General features: G+C 43.4%; 1 protein-coding gene across 1 annotated transcript in view; it reads right to left on the bottom strand.

The window, feature by feature from the left end:
• The window catches only part of TXNRD1 (thioredoxin reductase 1), a 223,767-nt gene that overhangs the window by 84,059 nt on the left and 127,541 nt on the right, over window positions 1-12,167 (bottom strand). Inside the window, exon 3 of the mRNA XM_085653257.1 lies at window positions 9,623-9,683. Within this exon, the coding sequence (XP_085509383.1) occupies window positions 9,623-9,683 (61 nt within the window). The remainder of the gene's footprint in view (window positions 1-9,622; window positions 9,684-12,167) is intronic.

Genomic DNA, 12,167 nt, shown 5'->3' with positions numbered 1-12,167 from the left:
CCGTTCACAGTGCTCCGGACGGACTCTATGCCACTCGTACTGACTCACAGTCAGCTACTGCCAAATTATGCCCCCAACACGGGTGTGGGGCCCGGTACTGCCACTCCTCAGCAAGTACGGGCCACGATTCTAACTTGAACGGAGGCTCACACTGCAAAGATGGGAAAGGCTGAGAGCGCTTCCCTTGGAGACCGCACTCCGCCCCAGGCGGCGACACACGCACACTCACTGAGCGTTACCTGAGGGGTGCGATCTCGCTCTCCTCGCGGTTTGGGCCTCCAGGGCGACTTCGTTGATCTCGGGCAGTGGAACACGGCCCCTCGATGTGATGGTTCAAGGTCTCTCCTTGGTAACTGCAGGCTCAGGCCTGCGACGGTGAACTCCCACAGCTCCTCTGGGGATGCCGGTCCAGGCCGATGGCAATGACGATCGCAACACTTCTGGTCACGCTGTCGATCAACTCAGAGAACACGACTGCTCCGGGACACACAGTCACGGGGCAATTTTCCCACAAAGGTCTCAGGTTGCAACAGGGCACACGCACACAGCGTCGCTGAGACTCTCTTAAGCTCCTGGTGCACACGATCACAAGGCAATCCTCACGAAGGTTTCAGGCTGCAGAAAGCACACGCACACATCGTCGCTGAGACTCACTTGGACTCCGGGTGCACACGATAACAGGGCAATCCTCACGAAGGTCTCAGGCTGCACGAAGCACATGCTCACAGCGTCGCTGAGACTCACTTGGATTCCTGAAGAACATGATCACAGGACAATCCTCACGAAGGTCTCAGGCTGCACAAAGCACACGCACACAGTGTCGCTGAGACTCACTTTGATTCCGGGTTCACACGATAACAGGACAATCCTCACGAAGGTCTCAGGCTGCACAAAGCACATTCACACAGCGTCGCTGAGACACTTCTCGAAACTTTTATGTTCCTGAGATTCCACAACAGGGAGCCAGCTCTCCTTGGGCCTTTGGGGACAAGTTAGTTCAGGACACAGCACACAGCAAAGTCCTTTCAAGCAGGGGGACACTTGGTTAAATCAGCAAACTGCAGGCCAGCCCTAGAACACACAGCAAGGGTTGTTTTATGGCGGCTGCCCAGGCCTCTTCATCTCCAGGGGCTACTCCTCCCTCCTACACTCCAGATACAAGTCAGCCTGTTGCTGTCTCACTTCCTCCCCTGGGTCAAGACATTCACCTGATCCTATCGCTTTCAAATTCAGACAGTCAATCCGCAACCAGGCAGAGACACACAGAATTGTTAGAACAGAAAAAACCAACCACTTCTAAAAGTGTGGTTTCTAACCACACAATGCAAAAAACACCTTCACAAAAAGATGTGTAATTGAATTGTGAGTTCAGGCACACTAAACTTCACCTTTCCATCTTAAGCCTATGGGAAGATAGCTTGGAAACATATTACACAGCCTCCCCATTCTGTCCTATGGGCAAGATGGCCTTGCAACAGTGAAACACGAAATGGAGAGTATTTCACTGTCAAGACATGGTACACACCTTTCACATACACTGCACCCTGCCCAGGGGCACCCTGGGCCTACTATAGGGGTGTCTGATGTGCATAAAAAGGGAAGGGTAAGGCCTGGCAAGTGGGTGCACTGGTCAGGACAACAAGGCAGTTTAACAAACTGTGCGCAGGCACTGCAGTGGCAGGCCTGAGTTCTCTCTTTAGGGCTACTTGTGTGGGTGGCACAATTAGTGCTGCAGGCCCACTAGTATCATTTGCATTACCAGCCCTGGCACACATAGTGCACTTTATAAGGGACTTTACTAGTGAGGCAAACATACCAATCATGGACAACCAATTACCATTACACTTTACACAGGAAGCACTTGCACTTTGACACTGATCAGCCCGGGAGCACTTGCACTTTGACACTGATCAGCAGTGGCAAAGTGCCCAAAGCATCTAAGCCAGTAAAATGAAATCCATCCGGGCATCAAAAATAGAGGAGGTAGAGGCAAAAAGTCAGGGGTAATCACGCCCAGAAATGCCAGGTCTAACAGTTAAGATTTGGTGTCCATAGTGAGTCTGAGTGCGCTTGAATTGGGACAAAGTAGGAGTTCAAATCAGTTCAGATTCAAGTTGTTGAACCAGATTTGATCCAGCAGTTGCAAGACCAGCAGCCACTACCCTCCACTAATTCAACAACTCTGTGCCATAACCCACAACCTGAAGTAACCATTCAGTTCTGAGTGACAATGCAGGTCAAAAAGGAATCTCAAACAATAGAAAAGATGCATACTATACAACTAGTAAAGAAATGCTCTCATGATCAGTTAGCTCAATTAACTTAGGTATACAAACGTGCCCATGCCCACACACAAAATGGTTTCCACTTGGCAGTACCCTCTTTAGTGAATCAACCCAGTGGCATAACAAAAGTTTAAGGGGGCGCCCTGCAATGTACCCTGAGGGGCCCCTGCTCCGGATTTTATGAGGAACGCTCAGACCAGAGTACTGTGCTGAGGGGGCCCCCTGCAGCAGAGAGCCCCCCCGCACCGCGGGGGATGCAGGGGCCTGTGTTACTCCTCTGAATCAACTCCCATCAGGCCTTCAACTGGCAACCAGGCACGCTTGCAGTATATAATATGGTAACACTTCATGGGTATGTTAGCCAACACTGGGGAAAGATAGCCTCTGCCAGTACTCAGAGAAAGTACAATCTTTCTACATCACAAGTTATGTGCAGATCAGCTCAGTGCCCCTCTTTTAATAATATGGAATGAATGAAGCCTGCTCGCCATAATGTTGCGCCCTCTCTCACTGGGCTGGAGGAGGTGGGGAATGCAGCAACTGGTTTAGCCTATGTCGGAGCACCTTCTCAAGTCTGGCACCTGATAATGTAGCATGAGAATGATAAATGTTGGCTCGCTCTTCACTGCAGCGTCTGTGATATGCTGAGAAGGCTTACGGTGATAGTGCAACAATTAAGATACCTATGTTAGCTATGACGTAATTCAAGAAAGAACTACAATCAACCCTCTAGAACACCTCTCACATGGAGCCACTGTCATAAAGTCACTTTTATGTCAAAATGCTAAAGTGGACCATTCATATAATTTAAGACCCTGATGGGGAAATTATTTTATGTGTGAATTTAACCAATTCGCTCCGAGTGATGTCCCTACAGGCATGGTGTCCCTAGGTGTACCTGTCCAGTGAGCCGGGCATCCATCGCTCAGTGTAAATACTCGCCCGTCCAACGCATGCTCCAGCGATTTATGTACCACAAACTGTAAATGACATTCTTAGGTTTCACTACTGCACATGCTAATCAAAATCCATATAATCGCTGTTTAAAAACAAATAATCACTTACAGGTAAAATCTATTTGAACATATGTAAACTGCAGTAAATTCCCTCACCACAACATGTGTTTACTGGCCATGCTTTTCGGACTACAAAAAGCCTTCCTCGGTGAGCAATCAAAGTTCTATCCCAGTAATCTATTAATTCTTCATTACAAAGGACAGCAGTTACTAGCCCGGTTGCAGAACGCTCCTTTCAGTCTCTACCGGATTTATGATGTACATGGATGACTGAAATACAAATCAATGGACAACTCATCATGACTGAGAGCCGGACCCATAGCACACAAGAGTTGTGCAAGGAGGGACACCACTCAGAGTGGTGCATCCACACATCTACATTGGAGCCGCAGACCAGAGGACTTACTTTCAAAGCGTGCTAAATGTAACTACAATATAAACGAAAGAAGGATGTAAGGTATATGTTGACAGGTATGCTCAAAAGTGAACCTAATTTCTCTCTTATTAAAGTTAATATTAGGCCAAATATGTGGAGAGGATTCACAGTGATAAAGACATCATCCCTCTGTGTCTTTGAAAAAGCAAGCAAGAACTCACCGAACTGCAGAGGCACACCTCTAGCTGCACTTTTCTACTTCGGTCAGTCAATCCAGTTGCAGAAACATCAGAACAGCATAAACAGGCGACACACTAAGAGCAGAAGTTATACAAACCCAACTTTATGTACCCCTGAATCTCACTAGCTCAAATAGAACCAAGAGGGGTCCAGAGTTGAAGCGCTGTATCCATGCCAACATGTCATGGTATCCACATACAATGTATTTACATAGAGTGAATCAGAAAAAAACAATGTAAGTACTCAGCGGTGATGCTGAAAATGTAAGATGGATCTTTCTGAATTTAGGGCCACCTGTATCAATGATGGAAATAGCGAGTACCTAATTGCGATTTTCTGTGAATCGCAATTAGGTAATGGCTATTCCTAATGTATGAAACCCCATGAATTTTATTTAGCGATTAAGAGTGGGTCGCAAATCAATCTACCTGATGAATATTAATGAGGTAGGACGCAATTTATGACCCATTGGGTATCGCTAAAATCAAGGGAATGGTGGCCTGCTGGGGTCAGCAGACCACCATATCCGTGATTGCTTTTAAATAAAGCGATTATTTTTTTTTAAAATGCAGCCCGTTTTCCTTAAAGGAAAATGACTTGCATTTAGAAAAGAAAAATGAAAATTTTGCTTTTCATTTTTTAAGAGCATGCAGCGGTCCAATGGACCACTGCCTGCTCTGAAAAAATATTTTCGCTACCTTTACCAAAGGGGAAAGGGTCCCTTGAGGACCCCTTCCCATTTGCGAATGGCGAAAGGACTACTGCCTGCTCTGAAGAACATTTTCACCACCATACCCAAAGGGGAAAGGGTCCCTTGGGGACCCCTTCCCATTTGCGAATGGGGAAAGGACTACTGTCTGCTCTGAAAAAAACATTTTCACTACCATGCCCAAAGGGGAAAGGGTCCCTTGAGGACCCCTTCCCATTTGCGAATGGGTTACCACCTACTTTAAGTAGGTGGTAAAATACAAATGTTTTGCTACTGCATTTTGGTTCCAAAACATTCTTATATACTGCTGCAATTCGTTATAAGGAAAGATCGCCCTAAACATCCCCATTTCTAATACCGAATCAGTATGTATTCGCAATTCCAAACTGCAATTCGGTAACGTTACCAAATTGCAAATTGGAATTCATATCTACCAAGATGCATTTTACCGGTTGCAAATGGCCTGATTCTGTGAATTGGGCCACTTGAGACCAGTAAAATGCATGATACATCTGGCCCATATATTTGACACTCCTGTGCTAGTTCCAGAGAATATAGGCAATGGAGGGCACTTCAGTGAGAAAACCTAAAGAGTGTGAATGGTATGCCCAGATGTGGGTGCCATAGACCGCTGTGCCTAGCATTCCTTGGGGACACAGCGTTGCAGTTTGGACTAGACAGTTCCCCTTGGAGAGCTGTGAGATCAGAATCAGTGGTGGCTGCTCCGCTAAGGCGGAGGAGCGTCGCCCCACTGCTGCAAAGCAGTGAAAGAAAGAACAAATAAAATGATGATAACTCAAGGTTATTATTATTGTATTTGTTCCTGAAGCACAGCTTTGCAGGGCGTGGAGGGCTGCTCTGCTCTCAGAGCAGGGGAGGAGTGGTTTGCCCACTCCAAGTGCCCAATGACTGTTTGGCCGGTCCTCTTGAGCCGGTCTAACTGTCATGCGCCCTTAGCATGTTCTCCATGCAGGCTGCATTACAGCCTGCATGGAGAACATGCCCAGGCCCCCATTTCCTTACTGAGCTCCGATCCACGGCGATCAGACCAATCACAATGCAATGCTGCATTGCAGCGTTGTGATTGGCTTAGGACAGGGAGCCTGTCTGCTTCCTGTTGCGAACCAAAAATATCCAAAGTATCGGAATAAAGAACCTAGCTACAGACAAAGTTTTTCGCTCAGTTTGGAGTAAGGAAAAAACAAGGTATGAAAGGAAAAATGTCCTTTCTTGTGTCCCCTCACTCACCAGGGTTTCCCCACGGGGACATGCTTCATCATAGGGGCCATTCCAACCCGCTGCGGGTTGAGGCGTGCTACGACTTGCGACACTACGTAGGAGCACTGTTTTTGAGTGACTATGTGTAGTGCAGTGATGCGCGTGGAGTGGGTGAGCTAAAAATATCTACCTAGTGGGTAAAATTACTTTAATCGGGCCCCTAGTTGATATATTAAATACGGGGTCGGTCTCTAGGGTACCTGTCTGTAATGAGTCAGGAGTCCCTAGTGGACGTCAAACAGTTTCGCCTAAGAACTTTCCAAAGCGTTTCTAAATTGAAAAAACGTTTAGAAGAATTGAATAAATCCATGACTGATTTCGAAATAACCCTGAAGGATACCAAATATACCAAATTCAAAAAGGATCTGAAATCTTTCTCACACGAAAAAGTTTACCCATATACAAAAGAGGGCCATATCCCATCTGGTAGAAACCCAGGATATAACACGGATAACGATGGATCTGACACTGGCTCAGACCACTCTGATGGAGGCTACAACCACAACAGCAGAAACAGAAACAGATGATCACGTGGAGGACGCTTCAGGAACCGAGGGGTATCTAACTATGGCTGGCCAACATACCAAGGACCACCACCATATGGCGGCCCACCACCTTTCTTTTATGGTTATAGTCCACCCCCCTTCCACCATCAAGCATATCAACAGCAACAACCACAAGGGTACTGGGATCATGCACAACCCAATGAGCAACAAAACCACCCTTCTTTTTTAGGGAGAGGCAAAGGACCCCAAAGAGGAAAAACCAGGAGAAACCAACAAGTGCAATGGGCACAACCCCTGGAATCAGCGAGGGGCCACACCAGGAGCATGGTCCACACACGTCCTAAAGACAATGAAAAATCAGATGGACAAAGAACCTTGCAAGGACTACCCCAAGCACACTACCCATGCAGCAACTGCAGTGTATGTCACCTGACGACTGCAACCAAAAAGGTGACATTCAATAACCAAATGACCTGGGAGTTGCGAAGTTTCACAAATTGCAACACTTCAGGGGTGGTATACCTTATCACCTGCACCTGTAACCTTCACTACGTGGGCATGACCACACGAAAAGTGAGCACCAGGATTGTTGAGCACCGCAGTAATATCAGGTGCAAGCGAGCCACTACACAAATGACGTCACACTACATTGAAAAACAACACACAACCAACGACATGAAATGGGTAGTTCTTGAACACATCAAAAGTAGTGACAATTTAGAGAAAAAAGTACTTGAAAAAGAACAACGTTGGGTTTTCAAACTTCGTACAGACAGCCAAGGCCTAAATGATGGCATACCATGGGGGCATTTTACCAAGTGACAGAAACATCAGCACCCCTATTCATGAGACAGTCCTGAAACAACATAGCCCCTTTTAACACTGACAACGATTTATAACCTGGCAAATCACATTATAATTCTCACAACCAATACACACACCATGTTTGTCTACATGTATGTATTGTATTGTTTTTTTGCCCCCATTATGGTTTATTATTTATTAATGTTTATTATTTATTTTCAGTTAAACCTAAACTTATTAGCTGACAGTTTTTCCTTTTTTTTCTCATTAATAATATAATTTTTAGCTCTTTAATAGTTTTTTAGCACAAGCGTTTTATTTCCCATGTCCCCAGTATTTTTAGTTGTCTCTCCTTTTCATAGTAAAAGCTCGTCACCCCCGCCCCCTTCCAAGACGGCCACCGCCTCAGCCGATCACGGTGGCCATTTTGTGATTGTTTCCGCTCTAGTCATTGCAGCATGACTAGGCGGTAAATTTACCCATAAAGACCTCCTCCGGAGACACACTCGGCAATATGCGGTCTCGAGGAGAGGCGAACCCATCTGAGAGAATTTCCTTTCATGTAAGTATTTTTTCGGATTTACAGGTACAGACCGAGCAGTCGGCGGCAACCATGACGGCTCCCCCGCGTTTTCCCTCCCCTGTCCACCACGAAGCTTTCAACATTGCTTCTTCCCCATTTTTTACCCTCAGCGTTCCAGTACGAACTACTCAGCCCCTCGACGACCATGACGCACAATTTTGCTTCGTAATTAGTATGTCTTTTAGACCTTATATATATTTTTACATGTTTTGTATGTTTTGTACTATGTCAGTAAGAGTCCATGAACTAGTTTCAAGAAAAAAAGCACTTCTAGTATAACCGCGTTTTTTAGACAACACCACGCAAAGAAACCACACGGGGTGTTTACCGATTGTTTATTTTGCTACTTACCAGAACGCATGATCTTTGATTAACACCAAACCAGTTATCCAACCAATCTATCCATCATGTTCATACACAGTGTCACGGGTGAAATCTTGTGTTGCTGTTTGTTGTGTTATCTATATTTTTAACATTTCACGGCGCCACTATTTTGGTATGGCTAAAATTAGAAGAGTGCGCATTTCTTTGTGTCTTACTAACCAAGCATGGCAAAAGCGCACACAATGAATGAGTGAATATGTATACTGCTTTATCAAAACCATTTCACCTACACCAATAGGAATAGGTTATATGTGATAACTCTTCTCTTTTTATTCACAGATACTACTGATTAATATATCGTATGTATTAACCACGCTTGCCTAATAATTGCAGCGCGATCTAATATTCTTTCCTCACTTTAGGTCACTTTAGGAGTGGTACACACAGGGCTGGACCCTGTGTTTGTCCTGATGAAGAGCACTGGGGAAGCTCGAAACTAGTTGACGTCCACTAGGGACTCCTGATTCATTACAGACAGGTACCCTAGAGACTGACCCCGTTTTTAATATATCAACCAGGGGCCCGATTAAAGTAATTTTACCCACTAGTTAGATATTTTTAACTCACCCACTCCACGCACATCACTGCACTACACATAGTCACTCAAAAACAGTGCTCCTACGTAGTGTCGCAAGTCGTAGCACGCCTCAACCCGCAGCGGGTTGGGATGGCCCCTATGATGAAGCATGTCACTGTGGGGAAACCCTGGTGAGTGAGGGGACACAAGAAAGGACATTTTTCCTTCATACCTTGTTTTTTCCTGACTCCAAACTGAGCGAAAAACTTTGTAGCTTGGTTCTTTATTCCGATACTTTGGATATTTTTGGTTCATGATTGATACAGGAGGGTGGACCTAGCTTTTCCCTTCCCTCTTACTCCCCCCCCCCTTTTTTCTGATATTGCTTCCTGTTGCGGCCTCAGAGAGAATGAGACGACGTGGGAGACAGCGGTGAAGAGGTACATTTTTTTCATTTTCTTTTTTTTACATTTCCCTTCTCCTGTCCACACCGCAACCCCCGATCGACACTACCGTTCAGAATATTGTTGTCAGAAAATCATCTGATATAAGTATTGTGCCCTCCTAACTTTCATCTGCAAACACATTGTCCATTAGAGTTAATAATTAAAAATGTACATCCAAAGAGGTGATATTTTTATAAACAATACTCAGAGCACAGTATTTATGTCACAATATTCCTGTACACGATATTCTGACACACTACCCTGGGACCATATGGTTGGCCTCTGTCTATTGTGGCACATTTAACACAAAAATGATAGACTGGAATGCAGCCCAGTGTAATCACCAGTGACTAAGATTAAATGAGTATTCCACTAAACACTTATACAGGTAACCAACCCGCCCAAGCATAGACCTCTGGTCAACATTTAACATCAATTTACAAAGAAGAACTGGACATTTCAACCAGTGGCATCTTACCCTCTTTGTCCAGCTCAACAGAAACATAGGAAATACCAAAAGAATCCAAAAGGTCTTTCACCTGTAAAAAAACACAGTGTACAAACAGTCACCAAAACGCTGATGGTACCACATTTTTTACTTCATATTGTGGTTTTCCATATGATAATCAATAAGTATGTATTTCTAATTAATCATTGACAAAGAACAGCAATACAAAGTATCTTAGTCAAGATCACATTTGTCTGAATTAGAACTACAACTTGACATAAAACTTAAATTGAATAGATATCAGTGATGATAGCAAGTATTGTCCTCAGCATAACAATATAAATACCTGGGGATATCTCAGTTATTTATTCATACACAGAAACATATTGCTATAATTAAATATTTATATCTAATAAAAAGATAGTCATTTAAATGAATGATTTCAATATATTCTAATATGTTTTTCAAACGCATTAGTCTTTCAGATCATTAAAAAGTAAATCTAATAAATCATCAGTTCTGTGCATCCTATGAAATTTAACAACATATAAATAGTTTTAAAATCATATGTTGATAAATTAGCTAACACCAAAGAGGACATTGTTTTAATTTAAAAATCTTCCCTTCTCCTTTACAGAAGGCCCCTGGCTTTCCTGATGCCACCTATAACTTAACCAGTTAGGTGCACACATCCCAGTGGTAGTGAGGCAAGAGAGCCTAGTCAATAAGATACTTGATCAGAGTTTAGAAAGACATTTAGATGATCAGGGAGACAGCAATCACTAATTGTTTATGGGATTGCCAGGATCATTGTGACACTGCCATCCTTGATCTTCTACACTCACTTGCATTCTGGAGACATGGGATAAAATGCATCTGGTAAAGTAAACTGATTCTGCAGCTTTTAACCGGATCCCCAAAGAATAGTGGACCACCCCGAAACTGAAACAGAACAGTTAATACTTGGAGCTTCTATAGTTGCATAAATATAGAGCACCGGATAGTTCTTCGGACACTGCATGAACAAGCTGACTCCCAGCAATAATTTCTTGATTTCCATGCTTGGGAATTCCACCTGTGCATGTGGGGTAATTTATTCTCCGCAGCCCAGTAGTGCATCTTGATTTCCTCCAAAAAGCGAGGAAAGAACTTCATAACTTTGTCCTTATTTTTTGACATTATACATTATGGTTGAGTTGTCTGCCAGGATGAGAAGATTTAGAGAGCACATGTCTGAACAGCTGTAACTATCTCTGCATGCTTCAGCAGTCTGATACAGGACGTTTGATTGCTGGACCCAAAAAGAGAATTAAAGAATTTCTCCCCAATCCATAGGTAAAGGAGTTTTTTATTTTTAAAGGTTTGCGAGTCAACTCTGCAAGTCAATTTATATCACAACTAACAGAATAATACAAGAATGAAATAAAAGTACAAGTATTGAGACCCAGACAGTGAGGTCATCAGCTGATGACAAGAACCAATTGAGCATAGCATATTTTAGTCGTGCAAAGAGAATAGCCTGTTGGAAGATACCAACAATCCCGGGAAGTCTTGTAGGAAACGTGGTATTTTTGGCCTGACAGTGTCTCGCATGTAATTGCCATTAGAAATAAATTATTTAGATCCTTAGACACAGGCTACTTATAGCAGTTCCATATTTTATTTACTTGTTTTTGGTCTAGAGCACTATCATAAAAGTTTACACCAACGTTTACAAAAATACAAGAAGATTTCTGAAACTCTTGCATTGGGTGCATCCATACCCTGAGCCATTAGAAACAAAAGTCAAATAAGTTATATTTTGGAGGAGCTCCCAAGATTCAGCACTTTTTCCATGACGGTTCACTGGCTAACATTATCTCATGGTGAAGCATTCACTAGCAAATGTTCCTAGGGCTCTCCCTAAGGACGGCATCTGCAAATCACTAATGAACATCACACTATCTAACCTACTAGCAAGGTGAATGGGAATACTATAGCAACAGCTCAGCAAACTGATTTATATCAAGGCCCTTGCTTGCAAAAAGTGTCCAGACACTGACTGTTGCCGTTTCTCTGTAGAGGATGCTGAAGCACATATGGTTTGTGTTATTCCTCCTCCTCAAGCCGTAATTCTATGGCATTCACAGTTCCCCTGATGTTTGACTGGGGTTCTCTTTATGGACCTTGTACCCTTAATGATTTTTACCATTACAAAGCGCAAACACTGCAAAGGAAAATATGCTCAAAATACTTACATTGTCCTTGTGATGACCCACAAAATACTATACTACTGAGTGTCGAAACAATTACTATATGAGTGGAATAATGAACTCTTGAGTGGGTCAACAGTTTGTTTGTAAAACTCAAGATGTATAGTTTCCAGACTTTTTGTGTGGTTACACTGACCTCACTGCTTGCTACTTGTTTCATCATCTATGTATCTATTTATTTCTTTAAAAATGTAACCTTCGCTCCACTACTATCCAAGCATTGTATGATCATCAGCTTTCATTGTTTCTACTGTGTGAATGTCATCAATACTTTTCTTTAATCATAGTTCAGCCAAATGTTATTTTCATAACTGAATTGTTAT

The sequence above is a fragment of the Triturus cristatus genome, chromosome 4_1 (genome assembly GCF_964204655.1).
Source record: "Triturus cristatus chromosome 4_1, aTriCri1.1, whole genome shotgun sequence".
NCBI lineage: Eukaryota > Metazoa > Chordata > Amphibia > Caudata > Salamandridae > Triturus > Triturus cristatus.
Note: the sequence above shows the minus strand (reverse complement) of the source record. Positions and strands in the feature narration are given on the sequence as shown.